Here is an 18524-nt window from a genome sequence, read left to right on the forward strand (position 1 = left end):
CTAAATATATCTGTATGTGACCTTGAAAACATACTTGACTATAAGTTTGACTGTTATAGATGACTATTAACTTTATTTTTTATATACTACATTTTAAAATGAGCAGCATAGGCACAATACCACAAACAAGAGTAGAAATATACATATAGTATAACAAAATAAAGTTTAAATTTGTATCAATAAGCCACAATCTATAACAATGTAAAATATTCAAGATTAAAAATTGTTTTTTGAATTAAAGTAGATTCAATAATCTGCCCTTTTATTCTATAATTTCTATATCCCCGTTTTTTTTTTTTATGATGAGATCCCTGAATCTAATCTACTTTGTTTAGCTTTTCTTCTAACCATTATCAACAACTTATAACCAATCCCCATTAAATGATAATAAATATCCATAAACCACTTTTTTTAAAATGTGGACATAGTTCTCTAGACAACTTCCTGTTGATTGGGAGCACTGGTAATTTTTGGGGACTCTGAAAAAGTTTAGGATAATTATTAGGTTTTGGCTGTAGTATTTTGTGAGGCTGGATTGTCTCAGTCAGCAGCCTGGATGCTGGATCACCTGGGCCATGGTTTACATTGCTGTCTGGTCTCCTTGTGCTGAAAATATAGAAACTTTTAAAGGTAATATATATATATATATATATATATATATATATATATATATATATATGAATTAGTATAAGTATAGATTTTAAATAGCATATAAATCAGCTAAAGATTTTTTTGTTTTATGCTTGAGCAGGTAAAATATACATCATGTGTCTTATAGTTCTAGGTTTATTTCTTTATGTTTGTAGCCAGATTTTTCAGGGGGTCTTTTTTGATCAAACTTGATTTTCCTTAACCCAGAATAAACCCATAGCCTCTCATTTCCCATGGAAATAAAAGCATAACCTCTCCCCAAAAGTAACACATCTTTTGACTTAAATTTTCAAGTCAAGATATTTTTAAAATGTATAGGTTTGTTTAATCCAGCAGTTTCCATAATACTATGTCTTTTAGCAACCAAAAAAATCAGACAACACAATAACATAGAGGATCCAGACTCTGTTTATTTTCCATCTTTACAAGGCTTATTTCATTTACATTATTTTACTTCCTTTTTAAGGACTTTATTATTTTAAAACTATATTTTAATATCTAAGACTGCATATATTCTTTCTCTTTTCTCTCAAGCCTTCACATATTTTCAAATACACTGTAACCCATTTAGAGTCTCTTTTCATAAACACCATGTGAGTGTTTGCTGGTAGGACCTCTTAACAGAGCTGCCTGTGTTTGTCAGTGGCACTGAGCCAGGAAGCCGTCTCTTTTTTAAATTTAATTTAAAAGTTTTTTTTTTTTTCATTTTACATACCAACCACAGTTCCCCCTGCCTTGCCTCCTTCTGGTCCTCCCCACCAAACCCCCCATCCACTCCCCAGAAAGGGTAAGGCCTCCATAGGAAGTCAACAAAGTCTGGCATATCAAGTTGACACAGGACCAAGCCCCTCCCCCTGCATCTCTTAAAGGAACTCTGTAGCACAAATCTCGTGCCTCTCCTCACTGCCAGCAAACAACGCCCACCCCAGAAAATGCAGCTACCCAGAAGCCATCCTTGATTTTGTTTTCGTGTGTCTAGAACCTTCTTTAGTTTTTTCAGGTTTTATGTGGAAATTTCAGCCACACGTTGGAATGCCATATGTAGACGGAGTTTTCCTGTCCAGACTGCCTGTTCCCAAACAACCAGCAGCCACTCTCAAATAACTACTCAGAGGTTTAATATTAATCACAAAAGCCAGGCAAATAGCTCAGGTTTATTACTAACTCTTACATTTAAATTAATCCAAAGACAAATGCTGGCCTGATAAGAAGGCTCAGTAGCTAAAGGAACATACCACCCACACCTGAATCTGAGTTTGATCTAAGTGTCTTATAAGGTGGAAGGAGAGAACCCATTCTCATATTTTCCTCTGACTTCCAGGCTCATGATATGCCATATGCATATCCCCCATCCCAACACACATAGAAAGAATAAAATAATAAAAATTAAAAAGCCACAGGTTCACATGTTCTAGGAGAGAACCCAATACTAATTTTTCTTTTAAATAGACATACTTATCAAGATGATTACTAATGGCATATTGTCATACTGATAGATCATTATATCCTCAACCCCCATCAGAATAGCTTCTTGCAATAAATGCAATTAACAAGAGGCATTCCCCCATCTGGCTAATATGCAGGTAAGAAAGAAAGTGATCTTCTCAATCCTAAATTGGACATTCACATCACATCCCTTTACACTGGCTCTGGGATCTTTGCAGAAGGGACGGGAAGGTTGTAAGAATCAGAGGTGGTAAATGACTTCAAGGGAAGTGTTTACCAGACAATAGGGCAGATAGACATTTGAACACACAGAGATTGTGACAATATGCCTAAGATCTGAGCAAGCTCCAATCAGACAAAGTTTCATCTTGGGAGGAGGAGGGAGTTGAACTACCAGTAGCTGAGGAGCCATTAGGATTTGATAGCTGCTTGGAAGGTCAATTTTCATTAGTGATGTCACCTCTGGTAGTCTGGCCCCACACCACAGCAGGCCTCCATTCCAAGACAGGCTGGGCAACACAAACTGGACTCCATGGGAGAAATTAGAACAAAAACAGTAATCTCGAAGTTGGTGGAAATAAAGAAGGTAAGGGTAGGAACTGAGAGAATGACTATCTTTAAAATCCATTGTATGGATTTAACAATTAATGCATTTTTTAAATTAGAAAACATCTTATACTAAAAATTGAAAAAGAAAGGCAAATGCTGTATAACTTATATCATTCAGAGAATCTATTTTTAAATTGTTGTTGGTTGTTAATCTATTGTTAAATTGTTGTTGTGTGTGTATGTGTGTGTGTATGTTTGTGTGGTGTGTGTGCGCATGCATACTTTTGCATTATAGATCATTCAGGTATAAAGGGCACCATGAGAAGAAAAGATATTAGAAGGATGGGGAAACAAGAGAGTAATGTAATACATGGAACATAAAAGCAGAGGAGGGCAGGAGAAGGCAATTTGGCATAGGATAAATGAGAACTAAATGAAACGACCAGTGTGTATGAAATAAAAACATGAAACCCAGGATAGACTTCTTAAGGCCAACTGAATGTAGCAGTTCACCTGTTTACCTTGTAGATCGTTTGAAGCAAGTCAGATTGACAGACTAACCAGAATGCCAAATTCCTGCTCTAATAACTTTATCTCAGTATGTAAGATAGAGGGCAACTGAGAAAGACAGAAGAGCCCAACTTGGAACTTTTCCACATGAGCACATTCATACACACACACTTGTGTACACACATTCATATGAACCCATGTAAAACACACACAGAGATGTCACAAACATAAGAAGAATAAAGTGAAAATAGACAACTTTTCATGTATTCAACTAAGAAATTTCTGAAGAACAACAACAGCCAACTGTATAGAGAAAATCCACACAAAGGGAAAAAACAAATACATCAGGCAGGGAATGAATAAACAAAGTTCATATGGGGTATACAAAGCTAAACTAAATGGCCAAAAGAATATAAACTGATGATAAAATGAGCCAAGAATTGGAACAGGCATTTTTCAAAAGAAAAGATAGAGGTGGGTAGGCAAACACAATAATGTTCTACTTCACTAACAGTGTAGAGATGCAGATCAAGAGCAAGATGAGATGCACCCCACAACTGTTAGATAATTCATATTAGGAAAAAGATGAATATTCCAGAGGATATGGATAAACCTTCTCTATTGTTGATGGGAATGTAACTTGGTGCAGACATGACAGAAAATAGCATGTGGCATGCTTGCAGACACAGAGGGAAGTGACAGAAGTCACATTACTGCTCTTGTAAGTAGACTAAATAATTGGATCTTAAGGAAACAGATGCACTACCAAATTTATTGTCCCATTGTTTACAGAATAAAATGATAAAAACAACTGCTGAAAGGATGTTTCTTTCTTTCTAATGTCCACTCCTCCATACTTATTTTCCTCCTTTTTCCTTTTCCCTCTCCATCTTCCTCTTCTTCACTCTCCCCCCCCTTTCCACAGCCACCACCACCACATGTGACCAAACAGACTCAAAAGCAGAAAACACACAGAAATTGTTTTATATTGGTTAATCTTTCAGTTGTTTGAGAATACAAATATTTTTTTTCTTTTTTTCATAGTTATTGATTTATTTTAAGCGGTAAAATAATTAACAAATGTAGTATCTTCTTTTTTAACATAGCAAAACTTGACAAATTCTTTAACATATTCTATCTTTTTTTAAAAATTTTATTCTACAATACTGTTTAGTTCCACGTAACAGCCACAGATTCCCCTATCTCTCCCTTCCTGCCCCTCCCCTTCCCCCCAGCCCACCCCCCATTCCCATCTCCTCCAGATCAAGGTCTCCCCCAAGGACTGGGATCAATCTGATAGACTCAGTCCAGGCAGGTCCAGTCCCCTCCCCCCAGATTGAGCCAAGCGCCCCTGCATAAGTCCCAGGTTTCAAACAGCTAACTCATGCAACGAGCCCAGGACCTGGTACCACTGCCTAGATGCCTCCCAAACAGACCAAGCCAATCAACTGTCCCACCTATTCAGAAGGCCTGATCCAGTTGGGGGCCCCCCAGCCTTTGGTTCATGAGGTTTGCAGGCAAATGGATGGATCTAGAAAAAAATCATCCTGAGTGAGGTAACCCAGACTCAGAAAGACAAATATGGTATGTACTCACTCATAGGAGGATGCTAGATGTGGAACAAGGATGACTGGACTGCTACTCACATCACCAGTGAGGCTACCTGGAAAACAGGACCCCAAGAAAGACATGGAGAAATGGATGAGATCTACATGAACAGCCTGGACATGAGTGGGAGCAATGAAGGGCGAGGGTCCAGGGAAAGAGAGAGGGAGATCCTAGCTGGATCAAGAAAAGAGAGGGAGAACAAGGAATAGGAGACCATGGTAAATGAAGACCACATGAGAAAAGGAAGAAACAAAGTACTAAAGAGGCCCACAGAAATCCACAAAGATACCCCCACAAAAGACTGCTAGCAATGGTCGAGAGACAGCCGGGACTGACCTACTCTGGTGATAGGATGGCCAAACACCCTAATAGTTGTGCTAGAAACCCCATGGAACGACTGAGGGATCTGGATGCAGACATCCATGGCTAGGCCCCAGGTGGAGCTCCGGGAGTCTAATTGGTGAGAAAGAGGAGGGTTTGTATGAGCGAGAATTGTTGAGACCAAGGTTGGATAAAGCACGGGGACAAATGACCAAACGAATGGAAACACATGAGAATACAAATATTTTTACACAAAGATTCAGAGCTAAAGTTGAAAACATTTTTAGAGATCATGATGAAGATAACAAAACATTTTTTGCAGATAATCACACTTGGACCGAAGATGAGGAATTAGATGACCATGTTGTATTTCAATTATTTTTTTTTAAGTATTTTGGTATAAAGTTAGAAGTTTTAAAAATATATTTGAATTCCATATGTCAAAATACTCAGAAGCATTTCCAATCAGAAAGGCTGGGTATCTGCAGAAAGTCCTTAGTAGAAGCCACCAGACCTGTACCCTCTACAGCACAGTGGGCAGCTGCAGCCATAATCATAGTCACCCTAGCCATGGCCATGGCCATAGCCATAACCCAGACCTCCGTAGTATCCTCCATAGCAACACATGTTGTCAGGAGAGGACTGTTAGAGAAGATAAACAATAGGTTCCCTGAGTCTGTATGTTATCGACTGTCAAGGAACTTTTATACGCCTGGGTGTTGGGTAGAGAAAGCCCCAGATGATATAGAGGCCCACATTTCTCCTCTGTGCATGTTTTACTGGATGAACAAATCTGCATTACTGAAATAATTATGTTCTGTGTCATTATCTCATGGTCAAAGCATGGGTGTCAACATGAGAGTCAGGTTTTATTTTCAAGACTCTAGCTCATTCTATACTTACCTTATTGTGTACATATGGCCTGACCCTGTTATATAATAATGATAAAATAGTTGTCTACTTTTGAAATATGTTTTCTTTAAAGATTTCATAGGTAAAATTCCTTCTGATTTCTTTTGTTTTGCTTGTTTTGTTATTATAGAATATCTCTTATCTCAGTGAATACATTTCCTGGGTCTTCCTAATGAAGAATGGTCTGGATATTGGTTATTTGATTGGCAACTTGTGGTGATCTACATCTTATATAAACATATTTTCAGTTACTGTGAATGTATTTCTTATACATGTTGATTCTAATTTTCTAGAAAAGTATCAATGGCCATTTGATAATGATCAGACAGTTTTATGCATGCTTTTCTTTGTCCCACGTCTCTTATGGTAGTGTTTGAGATGTTACTATGAAACAAATCTCAATTGAGTTGCGTTTCCAACACCAACTTTTAGGTACAGTTGGTTTTTGTTTGTTTGTTTTTGATGTTGTTGTTGTTTGTTTGTTTGTTTTTTTTCAAGACAGGGTTTCCCTGTGTAGCTTTGGACCCTGTTCTGGAACTCCCTCTATAGACCAGCCTGGCCTTGAACTCACAGAAATCAGTCTGCCTCTGCCTCCTGATGCTTGGATTAAAGGTGTGTGCTACCCTGCTCAGCTCAGTATTTTTTTTTTTTTTACTTAGTCACATTGACTTTCAAAATAACATTGCAGCTACAGCTGTAGTAATTTCTGGAGAAGTTCTGAGATTATACACCAGTGATAGAGTCTTTGTCTAGCATGAACAATATATATATTCCTTATATATATAACACACACACACACACACACACACACACACACACACACACACACACACACAACCTTGTGCAGACCTGTGATGGCCCTGAGCATGCTGGTTCAGTCTCTGAGTTCATATGAGCTTTTCTCAGTTAATTTAGGGAGACTTGTTCTCCTGGTGTCCTCCATCCTCTCTGGCTCTTATACTATTTCTGCCTTCTCTTTTGTGAGGTTCCCGGAGCTCTGCAGGGAGGGATTTGATGGCGAAATCTCATTTAGGGCTGGATGTTCCAAGGTCTCTCACTTTCTGGATAATGTCTGACTGTGGCTTTCTGTATTTGTTCCCATCTGCTGTAAGAGGAAGCTTTTCTGAAGATGTCTGGACAAGACACTGATCTATGAGTATAGCAGAGTATCATTAGGAGTCATTTTATCACTAGATATTTTTTTAGACTAGTATTATTTGGTTTTACCCTAGGTCCCTGGGCTATCTAGTCTCATGTTTTTGGTCACCAGGCAGTGTGAGGTAGGGGTTCCATCTTGCGGAGTAGGCCTTAAGTCAAATCAGGCCAATACTGGCTGGTGAGTCCCATAAGCTTTGTGCCACCACTGCTCTAGCGTATCATGCAGGCAGGACACCATTGTAGATAAAGCCTTTGTGGCTGGGTTGGTGTTTACATTTCTCTTTTGAGAGCATGCAGAGCATTTTCCTGCATCAAAGATGCTAGGATGTAGGAGTGAAGGATCTATGTGGACACTGGCTTGAGATCTCCATCTTCAGGGATTTGTGTCGGTGTCGTCTTCAGCAATGAGGCCCTGCTGTCAGTTGGTGGAAAACCTTCTCCTTTTTTTGCTTTGTCTTGGCCAACTTTGATGTGATAGATTTGTTTCATCTTATTATATTTTGTGTCATAGTTTTTTAAAAAAATGAATGAATGAGTGAAAACCTAGCCACTATGGTAAAGTTTAACAAATGGACTATCACTTTTGCCTTCTTGGAGAGGGAAAATCAGATTTTCCAGTAGAGTGACACTGAATATATTGACCAGGACAGACTTATGTTTAGGAATGGATGACCAACAGAGAATTGAACTCCACAGTGTATTTGTTTTGTTTTGTTTTTGTTTCATGTGCATGTGTGTGTTTATTTGGTTATAGTTTAGTGGTTGCTTTTTTTTCCCTTTTGGTGTGGTTTTATTTTGTTCCCTTTGTTTTGGGTGAGTTTTGTTGTTATATTGGGTTTTTGTTTGTTTTTTAAGAAAGAACTTAAAGTAGGGTTGGAGAGAGGACCTGAAAGGACTTGGGGGAGGGGAAGGATATAATCAAAATATTTAAATTTAAAATTTTTTTTATAATAAAAATAAATCTCAAAAAACTCCAAAAACAATTTTACTAATAATTGTTTACAAATTATCTTGGCATAAATCTAATAAAGGTGTTAAATAAGCTCTATAATGAAAACTTTAAAGAACTGAAGAAAAACTGAAGAAGACAGCAAATAATTGAATGAAATCCATGCTCATGGACTGTCAGAATTAATAATGTAAGAAGAACCAACCATATTTACTGAATTTATATACAGATTTAATGTGATCTCTATCAGAAAGTTTTTTATATTCTTAGCAGAATTGAACAACACAAGGCAAAAAGGCATGTGAAAACTAAGATCTCTTAAATACTCAAAAAATGTTAAAGAAAGAATGATGCCTGGAGATAATGTAATATCTGATCTCAAGTTATTCTACAGAATCATAGTTAATGATACTAAATGCCATTAGCATAAAAAACAGGCATATAGTCCAACGGGGGGGGGGCGGGGGGCCGGGGGGGGCCGAATAGGAAGCAGAAAAAAAAAAAACTCTCTTGAGTAAATAGTGCTGGGAAAACATATCTATATGCACAAAAAAGGAACTAGAATATGACTCAAATTGACCTAAGTTCTTAATTTCAGTTCTAAAATCTGAAAAATTTAGGAGAAAACATAAGTAAAATTCTCCAAGATGCATTTTCAAGAAAACTCCAATGGCACAGGAGATAATACTGAGCATGATAGTATCATAATACAGGATAGCATAAAAACAAACAAACAAACAAACAAAAGGCAAACAAGCCTTGTTGCACAGCTGTTTCCAGAGTAATGAAACATGAAGGAAATCTTTGCCAACTATTCATTAGATTAGTGATTAATACCTTGACTACATTAAATTTTATAGAACCACATGCTTGATACTAAGGAGAGTGATCAGAGGTAAGGAGCTGGGAAAGTTACTTAAGTATCACCAAATCACAACTACTTAGCATATATTTGGGTTTCTTCTAGCCAAGTGGTATGACTATGGGTTGAGACAATACTATATATTGAAATACTAGTTCAAGGGGACAGGAAATGGCTCAGTTGGTAAAGGGCATGCTACACACAGAACAGAAAACTATGAAAATAGACAGCTTTTCATCTATCCAACTAAGGGTGTTCTGTACAACAGAAAATGAACTGTACAAAAGGAGTCCACACAAGGGAATAAAACAAATACAACAGATAGGGTGTTAATAAACAAAATTTATATGAGATGCACACAGTCAAACAGCCAAAAGAAAATATTGATGCTAAAATAAGCAGAGAATTAGAAAATATCTTTATTGAGAGAAAGCATACAAAGGGCCGAAAAGGCACAATAATGTTCTTCTACTCCACTAATATCTCAGAGAAGTGGATCCAGATGGAGATGATATTTTAGCCCTCATCTAGAAAATGATTAATATAGAATGACTAAAGGTTGATGTCACAGAGTATGTGGAGAAAAGGGAACACTTCTCCACTGATGGTGGAAATGTTGGTGCAGCCATGACAGAAAATAGTATACCATGAACCATCCCCTGCACACACATATTATATATGCATGTGTGTATGTATATATGTATATATACATGTATTATACACTAAGAATATATGTACACATATAATATATACTAAGTATGTATATAATCAGTGTGTGTGTGTGTGTGTGTGTGTGTATGTGATAAGAAATGGAGGTCAGACTGTTGCATATTTAACTAGAGGAAACCTATTCCATCTCAAAGTACTATCCACATGACCGCATTCACTGTCACATTGTTCAGAGTAGCAACTGTATGGAACAAATGTGCATCAATAGATGTGCTTTTCTTTCTCTCTCCTTTTAATTCTCCTCTTTCCTTCCCTCTCCATTTTACTCTTTTATTTCTCCTCCTAGTCTGTCTCTTAACTCTCATCTTTAACTCCCTCACTCCTCTCCCATGTGACTAAGTACATGAGACCAGATACAAATGCACAAGCATATGGAAACCGATTATGTTTAATAAACTATAAGAAATGCATATTCACAGTAGAACACTTATTTGATAACTGTTTATACCCAATCATATTTTATCACATGACAGAACATTTTGAAGATGGTGCCAAAATTCTCACACCATCCATTTGAAGGTGTTGGGACAAGGATGCTGAATTTCATTTCTTTTCCTCAGACATTTGGTTATAAAGTTGGGATATTTGAAGTTATTTAGGAGTTCCTGAAGTGAAAAAACTTGCAGGCACTTTAGTAAGACAGTGGATGATGGGGAATGTTCTGAGCAGCTGTAGGAACTCCTCAGTAGAAGTCATAAGACCAGTATTTTCTAGAGTGCAGTGGGTGGCAGCAGCCATAACCATAGCCACCATAGTTACTGTATCCACCAGCTGCCATAGCCACCATAGCTACCATAGCTACAGCCATAGCCATAGTCTAGTCCACCATAGCCACAGCCCAGGCTTCCACAGTAGCTGCCATGGTAACACATGATGTCAGGAGATGACAGTTCAGCTGAAGACTGATGTCTGGATGTCACCATCTGCCAAAGGGCTTTTATATACCTGGGTTGTTGTTGAGGACAGGCATTGCAATGTCACACATCTCTGCACTATGCTTCAGTAAACATCATGAGTGTCATGATCTATCAGACACAAAAGGCTGAATAACTAAGATAATTGTGCTCCTGCAGGATCCCATAGTCAAATTGTGGAGTCTGATCTAATTTTCAACTCTTACACTCTTCTTCATTGTAGATTAGTGAATACATGCCATGATTCTGTCAGATGATATAAATCATTACATAGTTTTATCCTTTATATATATATCATTTTTAGTTTGAAAAAGAAAGTGGATTATTTTCCTTTTTTTGGAATGAATCTTATCTAGAGGAGCATGTTTCTTCAGTCTTTTTTCATTTTATTTATTTATTTATTTATTTATTTATTTATTTATTTATTTATTTACTTTCCCTAGAGCTGAGGACTGAGCCCAGGGTCTTGAACTTGCTAGGCAAGCGTTCTACCACTGAGCTAAATCCCCAAACCCTAGTTTTTCTTCCAAACAACTGGTTATGTTATTTGCAACTTGGTTGGTAGTTGACATTTTATATTAATGTATTTGGATTCATTTCTAAGAATTTTATTACATGTTGGTTTAAAATCATCCAAAAAATACATGACCATTTAATGTTCATAAACTGTAGGTACTGTGTGTTTCTGTTAGAGACTCCATTTGGAGGTCTTGGAATTGTAACTGTGAAAGACATTATGGTTTTGTAGGTGAATCAAGGTCAACATAAACTTCTTTTGAAATCATGGTCACAGGATCATTGCAGAGAAATCAGAGACATGGAACTTTATGAGTTTAACTGATGGCTGTGGAGATCTGTCTGTTTATAAGAGCTCTTGCTGTGTAAGCTGTAAGCATGAGGGTGTAGTTAAAAGTCCCCAGAAGCCACATAAGAAGTTGGGTGTATTCACAATCCTACACCCCAGTGCTGAAGGTCTAGCATACAGACAGATAACTATGACATAGCACCATGTTCCAGGATATGAAATTAATAAGAGAATGATCATGAATACTTTTCCAGGTGGTAGTGGCACACGCCTTTAATCCCAGCACTCAGGAGGCAGAGGCAGGTGGATCTCTGTGAGTTCGAGACCACCCTGGTCTACAGAGTGAGTTCCAGGAAAGGTGCAAAGCTACACAGGGAAACCCTGTCTTAACAAACAAACAAACAAATAAGTAAATAAATGAATAAATAAATAAATTAATCAATAAATACTTTTCAAAAGAAAATCTATAGATGACCAAGGATGAATTTTCAAAATCGTAAGTCAAAGTCACAATGAGTTATTTCCCCATAGTTGTTAATAAAATGGATGTTAGGAAGAAAATGGGTGCTAGAGAAAGGTGAAGTCAAGGGAACCCTCTACACAGTGAGAGTATGAAAGTGACAATCATTATAGAAGGTACGGTGGACACCACACACAAGATATTCAGTGAAATAACTATTTTAGTAATCAAAATTTAAACAGCAGTCAAAAGGATTTGATCTCAGAGAAATATTTGCACTACCAAAATCATCATGATATCATAATAGGAAGAATATGAACATAATAAAAATGTCTACTAATAGGAGAATGTTTAAAGAGAACATTTCCTTCTGTTTCCTCCTTTCCTCTTCTCTTCCATCCTTCCCTCTGTCCTCCCCCTTGCTCCCTGCCCCCCCTGCTCTCTCACATTCTTTCCTTTACTTATCTCCCATTTATACACAATCACACCATTGTAACTAGACACAAAACCACTAGTGTACAACTCACATTTACAAAGACTTTAGGAAAACAATATTTTTAAGGAAATACTTTATTTAAAAGCATATCTTTTCATAGAATGGGGAAGGATACAAACAGATCACATTTTACAAGGCATTATGATGACAATGAGGATCATTGCTGCAAATACTCATGCAGTCAAATTAAAGGAGAAGAATAGGTGGCCATGTTGTGTTTCATTTATTATTCCTTAGATAGTTTGAATAAAGGTTGGAATTTATGAAGATTTAAGAACCTCTGAAGTGAAGAAAGTTAGAGTAAGCAGCTACAGAATCTCCTCAGTAGAATCCACAGGACCAGTACCTTCTACAGCACAGTGGGCGGCAGCAGCCATAACCATAGCCACCATAGCCACAGCCATAGCCATAGCCACATCCATAGCCATAGCCTAGGCCACCATAGCCATAGCCCAGGCCTCCATAGTATCCGCCATAGTAACACATGGTGTCAGGAGTGAGTGGTCTGTTCAGAGAACAATAAGCAGTAGGTTCCTTGATTCTGGCTGTTACCATCTGTCAAGGGCCTTTTATACACCTAGGTTGTTGTTGGGGAAAACCACAGGCATTGCAGCATCACACATCTCTGCACTGTGCTTCAGAAAACATCACGAGTTCCAGGATTTACTGGATAAACAAGGCTGTATAACTGAGATAATTGTGCTTCTACCTTAGATCCCATAGTCAAATATAGAATCTGATGTAATTTTCATGTCTCTAACTCATTCTTCACATAGCTTAATAGAATAGCACAGAATTCTATCAGATGATATAAAACATTACATAGTTTTCTCCTTTTTACATGTGTTGGGTTTTCATTACCCCATAGAAAGATCAGTTTTTTCCCCTTCTATTTTGTTATTTTGGATGAATCTTACCTACATGTTGCTTTAAAATTAGCCTAGCAAGAGATACAGAGACCATGATCGGAAAAAGCACAGGGGCAAATAGCCAAACTAGTGAAAACACATGAACTATAAACCAATAGCTGAGGAGCCCACATGGAACTGGATCAGGCTCTCTAGATAAGTGAGACAGTAGATTAGCTTGAACTAATAGGAGGCCCCCAGGCAGTGGGACCAGAACCTGTCCTTAGTGCATGAGCTGGCTTTTTGGAACCAAGGGCCTATGCTGGGACACTTTGCTTAGCCTAGGTAAAGGGAGGAGGGGACTGGACCTGCCTCAACTGAATCTACCAGGCTGAGCTGAGTCCCCAGGGGAGTCCTTGCCTTGGAGGAAGTGGAAATATGGGGTGGATTGGGAAGAGGGTGGGGGAGGAGGGAGGACAGGGGAATTCATGCCTGATATGTAAAATTAAATTAATTATAAAATTAAAAAAATTAGCCTAAAATACAAGATCATTTAATGTGCATAAACTATAGGTACTGTGTGTTTCCTTTAGAGAGCCCATGTGAAGGTCTTAAAGGTGTAACCATGAAAGGCATTATGATTTTTTGGGGAGTGAAACAAGGTCAATATTTATAAACTTCTTTTGAAGTAATGATCACATAAGCTTTGCAGAGAAACCAGAGATATGTAACTTTATGAGTTTAACTAACATTTAGGTGGATGAGTACTTTTTGTGAAAGCATGAAGATGTAGTTAAAATCCTCAAAACCCACTCAAAAAGTAGAGTAAATTCACATTCCTAAATCCCACTGTTATAGGGGCAGTATACAAGAGGGTTACTATGATATACTGATTGATAACCTAGAACCATGTCCCATGAGAGACCCAATCTCATGGGAGTAAAGTAGGTAGAGTGAAGAGCATGACACAGTGTGCTCATTGAGCAACTATGCACTTTGAGTCATCTACTCAAACACCTGTGTGCTTACATACCTATATGCATGCACTTACACATATATACGTGTAGAAATTCTATGGACATAATATGCTTCAGAATATGCATACACAGCACTCACAAAACTTTAGATGGAATCCCTAAAATAGTTCACTTATTAAAAACAAAAAGGAAGATAGATAGTAAAAACAGTATAGACTCTTTAAGAGACCAGAAAAGACATGTGTACATAGCTGATGGAGGGAATATTGGTATGAAAGGTGACAAACCATCACTGAAAGGTTTAAAGTTGGAACTTTTCACACATTTACCAAAATACATGTTTATCTAAAATAAAGTACATGTAATTAAGCATTTATTCAGGGAGTTTGACAAAGAGACAAATCTATGTAAATGAGGTAGCTTCATGGTAAATGTAGCTATTGGACAATTTCATGAGAAGATTTCCCGCTGATATCAGAGTGTCCAACAAGAAATTTTTGGGACACACAAGTACTGTCAGTGAAAGAATCTTGATCATTATGTAACAAAACCATGCATAGAGATGTGAAGAAAGTGCTTATATCTGAAACTATATATAAAATAAAACCATAAATGAAAGAAATATACATGGACCTGAATCCACAGAATTACTATAACATTACATGGGGTACTACAAAGGGAATACATATTTGAAGAATCAAAGCTAACATCCACAAAATATGTGATATTTGAATTTTAGGTCTGAGTTAACTCACTGTTCCTTCTTCATCCATTCAGCTGTAATTTTCACAATTTCACTTTTCTTAGCAGTTAGATCATGTCCCATTGTGTAATGTAAGACAGTTTTAATATAAATTTATCTGTGGGTGGACAGCAAGGCTATCTCTATTTTATGGATTTACTGAATATAAGCAAGTATGCTATGCTGAAGAGACCTTTGTTTCTCTGACTGAGCAAGGTAGCTGAATTGTGTAGTAGATTTGTTTCTGGATTCCTTTGAGTAACCTCTGTACTAATTTCCACAGTGGCTTCACTAGTTTATGCTCCCACCAACTATAAATAAATGTTCCCCTTTCTCCAAATCCACACCAGCATTTGTGGTCAGTTGTGTTTTTCACCATAGCTATTCTGACTGAGGTGAGAAGAAATCTTAAAGTAGTTCTGGTTTGTATTTCTATGTTTGCTAAGATGTAAAACATTTAGAAAATGTTTCTCATGCAAAACTATTTCATCATTTGAAACACACCTATTTAGTTCCATTCTCTACTTAGTAATTGGAAAGTTTCTTTCCTTGATATACAGGTTTTTTTTGTGTATTCTTGATTCTAAGCTTCTATCAGATATTACAGATAAAGCTTTCCCCCATAACATAGGTTCTCTCTTTACTTGAGTGATGGCATTCTTTTCTGTAAAGAGCTTTTTAGTTTTATGAGGTCACATTTATATATTTCTGCTTTTAAGTTCTGAGTTACTGTTGTTCTTTTCCTAAAGTCCTTGCCTGTGGCACTGAGTTCATGTGCTATACTTTTTCAGATTCCATTTTCAGTGTGTCTACTTTGATGTCAGCACCATGCAGTTCAGGATATTATCGCTCTTTTGAGGTCATAATATTCATATGGGGCCATGTGCACATGTCAGTGGAAGATGCTTTCAAGGGAGTTGAGATAGAGTGCAGTAGTATCAAAGGGTAAAAGTTATAATGGAAACAAGAAGGATTAAAAAGGGTAGTGGATGGAAATGCAGGAAAAGAGAGATTAACTAACATTAAGGATCTCATATAAAGTTGCATGGAAATTTGCTTTCTGCTGTAGAAATTTGCACTCAATATATATATTTAAAATGGAGTAACTCTGTAATGAGCTAACAGTACTCATAGTAGACATTGCTGACTAACAAATAAAAAGCCCTTTGCCAGAAATGAGTGCATTTTGAAATTCTTGGCCTGTAGTGCCCCCTAGACCTCCAAATATTACAAGCTCTTGCCAATATTATTGTTTGCCCTCCAAAATCTGAAAACAGAACTCTATTTATTGTTAAAGATATAGTTGAGTCACAAAACATGGAGAAACCATGCTTGCACTGATCTGGAAGCTTCATCCCGATTGCATAGCTTTTATCTGGGAAATAAAACACACGTTCAGTTTTAACTAACTGTGAACTGTGAACTAAAAAAAAAAAAATATGACTGAAGCTGGGCAGCGGTGGCTCATACCTTTAATTCCAGTACTTGAAAGGCAGAACCAGGCAGATCTCTGTGAGTTCGAGGACAGCCTGGTCTATAGAGCGAGATCCAGAACAGGCATCAAAACTACACAGAGAAATGCTGTCTCGAAAAACCAAAAAAAAAAAAAAAAAAAAAAAAAAAAAGACTGATATTTCACCGGGCAATGATGGCGCACGCCTTTAATTCCAGCACTCAGGAGGCAGAGGCAGACGGATCTCTGTGAGTTCAAGGCCAGCCTGGTCTCCAAAAGAGTTCCAGGAAAGGCGCAAAGCTACACAGAGAATCCCTGTCTCGAAAAACAAAAAACAAAACAAAACAAAACAAAAAGACTGATATTTGAATATGTGTGCCAGGTGTAATAGTGACATGAACAGCTTGGGAATAATCTATCCCAACGTTATTGAATTTAAGTTTGTTTGGACAGATGCCAACATTACCTGGCACCTATATTTGGCCAAAAACCTGCAAAGAGACCCTAAGGGAGAACCAACTACTAGTATATAGATAAATAGACTCAATTTAAAAAAGACTACTCATGATATTGCTATACTTGTAGATTAGTGCACCTCTCAACTTTGGTCAGAGCCATGCGTTGTTGCAGCACATGGTGATTATCACGGAGATCTCAAACTGGTCAGAGTACACAGAGTCTGATTGTGTTATAATTTCAGCTCTAACTAAGGAGATGATAGGTGGTTACAGGGAAACAGTGTTGTTTAGACCTGGCAGGCAGTTTCATGATGAACTCACAAAAGATGTGACAGTATGCATGGGACCTGTGCAAGCTCAAGCCAAACTCCAACATGGAATGAAGAAGTGTGCACACATTCCTACTCTTATATAAGTTGCCATTTGATAGCTGCCAGAGGTAGAGTGTTAGTGTTTTAGGGGAGTTTACCTGGGTAGGTCAACTATACCCAGGTGATGGCAACCCATCCTATAGGACATAGCCAACATAAATTGGGCATTATGAGTTTAAGAAAAAAAGAGGACACAAAGTTGATCAGGCATAAAGTGGGCGAGTCTGAGAAGAGAGGGGGAATGATGAATTTTATTCAACTACAGGTATGAAGTTCTCTAAGAACTAATAAGAAAAGGAATACACAGTGGAAAAGATTATTTGCTTGTTGTCATAAATAACTGGATATGACTTCAAAAGTACCATCAACAAAAAGAAAATAGAAAGGTTTTCTTATATCCATCTAAAAGGTTTTGCCTAGCAGGATGATTCACACACTATTCTATACAAAGACTAGGAAGTCAAAACCCAAAATTTATGTGAAATGTCTACAAATAAACTGCATGATGAAAATTAATTGACATTAAAATAATTGGAAAAATATAAATACTTTTCAAAAGAAAATCTACAGATGACCAATGGTGAATTTTCAAAACCCTAAGTCAAAGTCACAATAATTGATCTCTATACTTGTTAGTAAAATGGATATTAGAAAGAAAATGGGTGTTAGAGAACAGGTGAAGTAAAGGGAACCCTAAAAACAGTAAGAATGTGTATGGTGACAGTCATTATAGAAGGTACTGTAGAAACTACACCCAGATATTTAGAGCACTAATTCACAAGCATTCTCATAGTTTAAATAGGACACAAAAGGACTTGATGTCAGAGAAATATTTGCACTACGAAATTTGTTGTGACATAATAACAGCAGGAATATGAACATAATAAAAATGTCTACCAACAGAAGAATGCTCAAAGAGGACATATCCTTCTACTTCCTCCGTCTCTTCCTCCGTCCCTCCATCCCTCCCTCTCTCCCTCCCTCCCTCCTTATTCTCTATCTCTCTCTCTCCCTCCCACTAACTTTTTCTTTCTTTCTCTCTCTATAATTTGATTTTCCTTTCTATCCTTTACTTCTTACATTTATATACAATAACACAATAGTAACCAAACAGGTAAAAATACACAAAAAGGCATCTCACATTTAGGAAAACAATATGTTCAAGGAAATACTTTATTTAAAAGCATATCTTTTTATAAAATGGAGAAGGATACAAACAGATCACATTTTACAAGGCATTATGATGACAATGAGGATCATTGCTGCAAATACTCATGCATTCAAATTAAAGAAGAATAAGTGGCC

The 18524-nt window shown here is 37.2% G+C and overlaps 1 protein-coding gene across 1 annotated transcript; it reads right to left on the reverse strand.

Annotated features, from left to right (window-relative positions):
• Positions 1-12577: 12577 nt before the first annotated feature.
• On the reverse strand, positions 12578-12899 carry LOC114698413 (keratin-associated protein 20-2-like). Its single transcript, XM_028877062.2, has one exon. The coding sequence runs from the start codon at positions 12854-12856 to the stop codon at positions 12692-12694; it is 165 nt and encodes a 54-aa protein (XP_028732895.1). The 5' UTR covers positions 12857-12899; the 3' UTR covers positions 12578-12691.
• Positions 12900-18524: the final 5625 nt, after the last annotated feature.

The sequence above is a fragment of the Peromyscus leucopus genome, chromosome 12, assembly GCF_004664715.2.
Source record: "Peromyscus leucopus breed LL Stock chromosome 12, UCI_PerLeu_2.1, whole genome shotgun sequence".
NCBI classification, from domain to species: domain Eukaryota; kingdom Metazoa; phylum Chordata; class Mammalia; order Rodentia; family Cricetidae; genus Peromyscus; species Peromyscus leucopus.

Coding starts and splice junctions, on each gene's coding strand:
- LOC114698413 (XM_028877062.2), bottom strand. CDS start 12,856: ATGTGTTACTATGGCGGATACTATGGAGGCCTGGGCTATGGCTATGGT.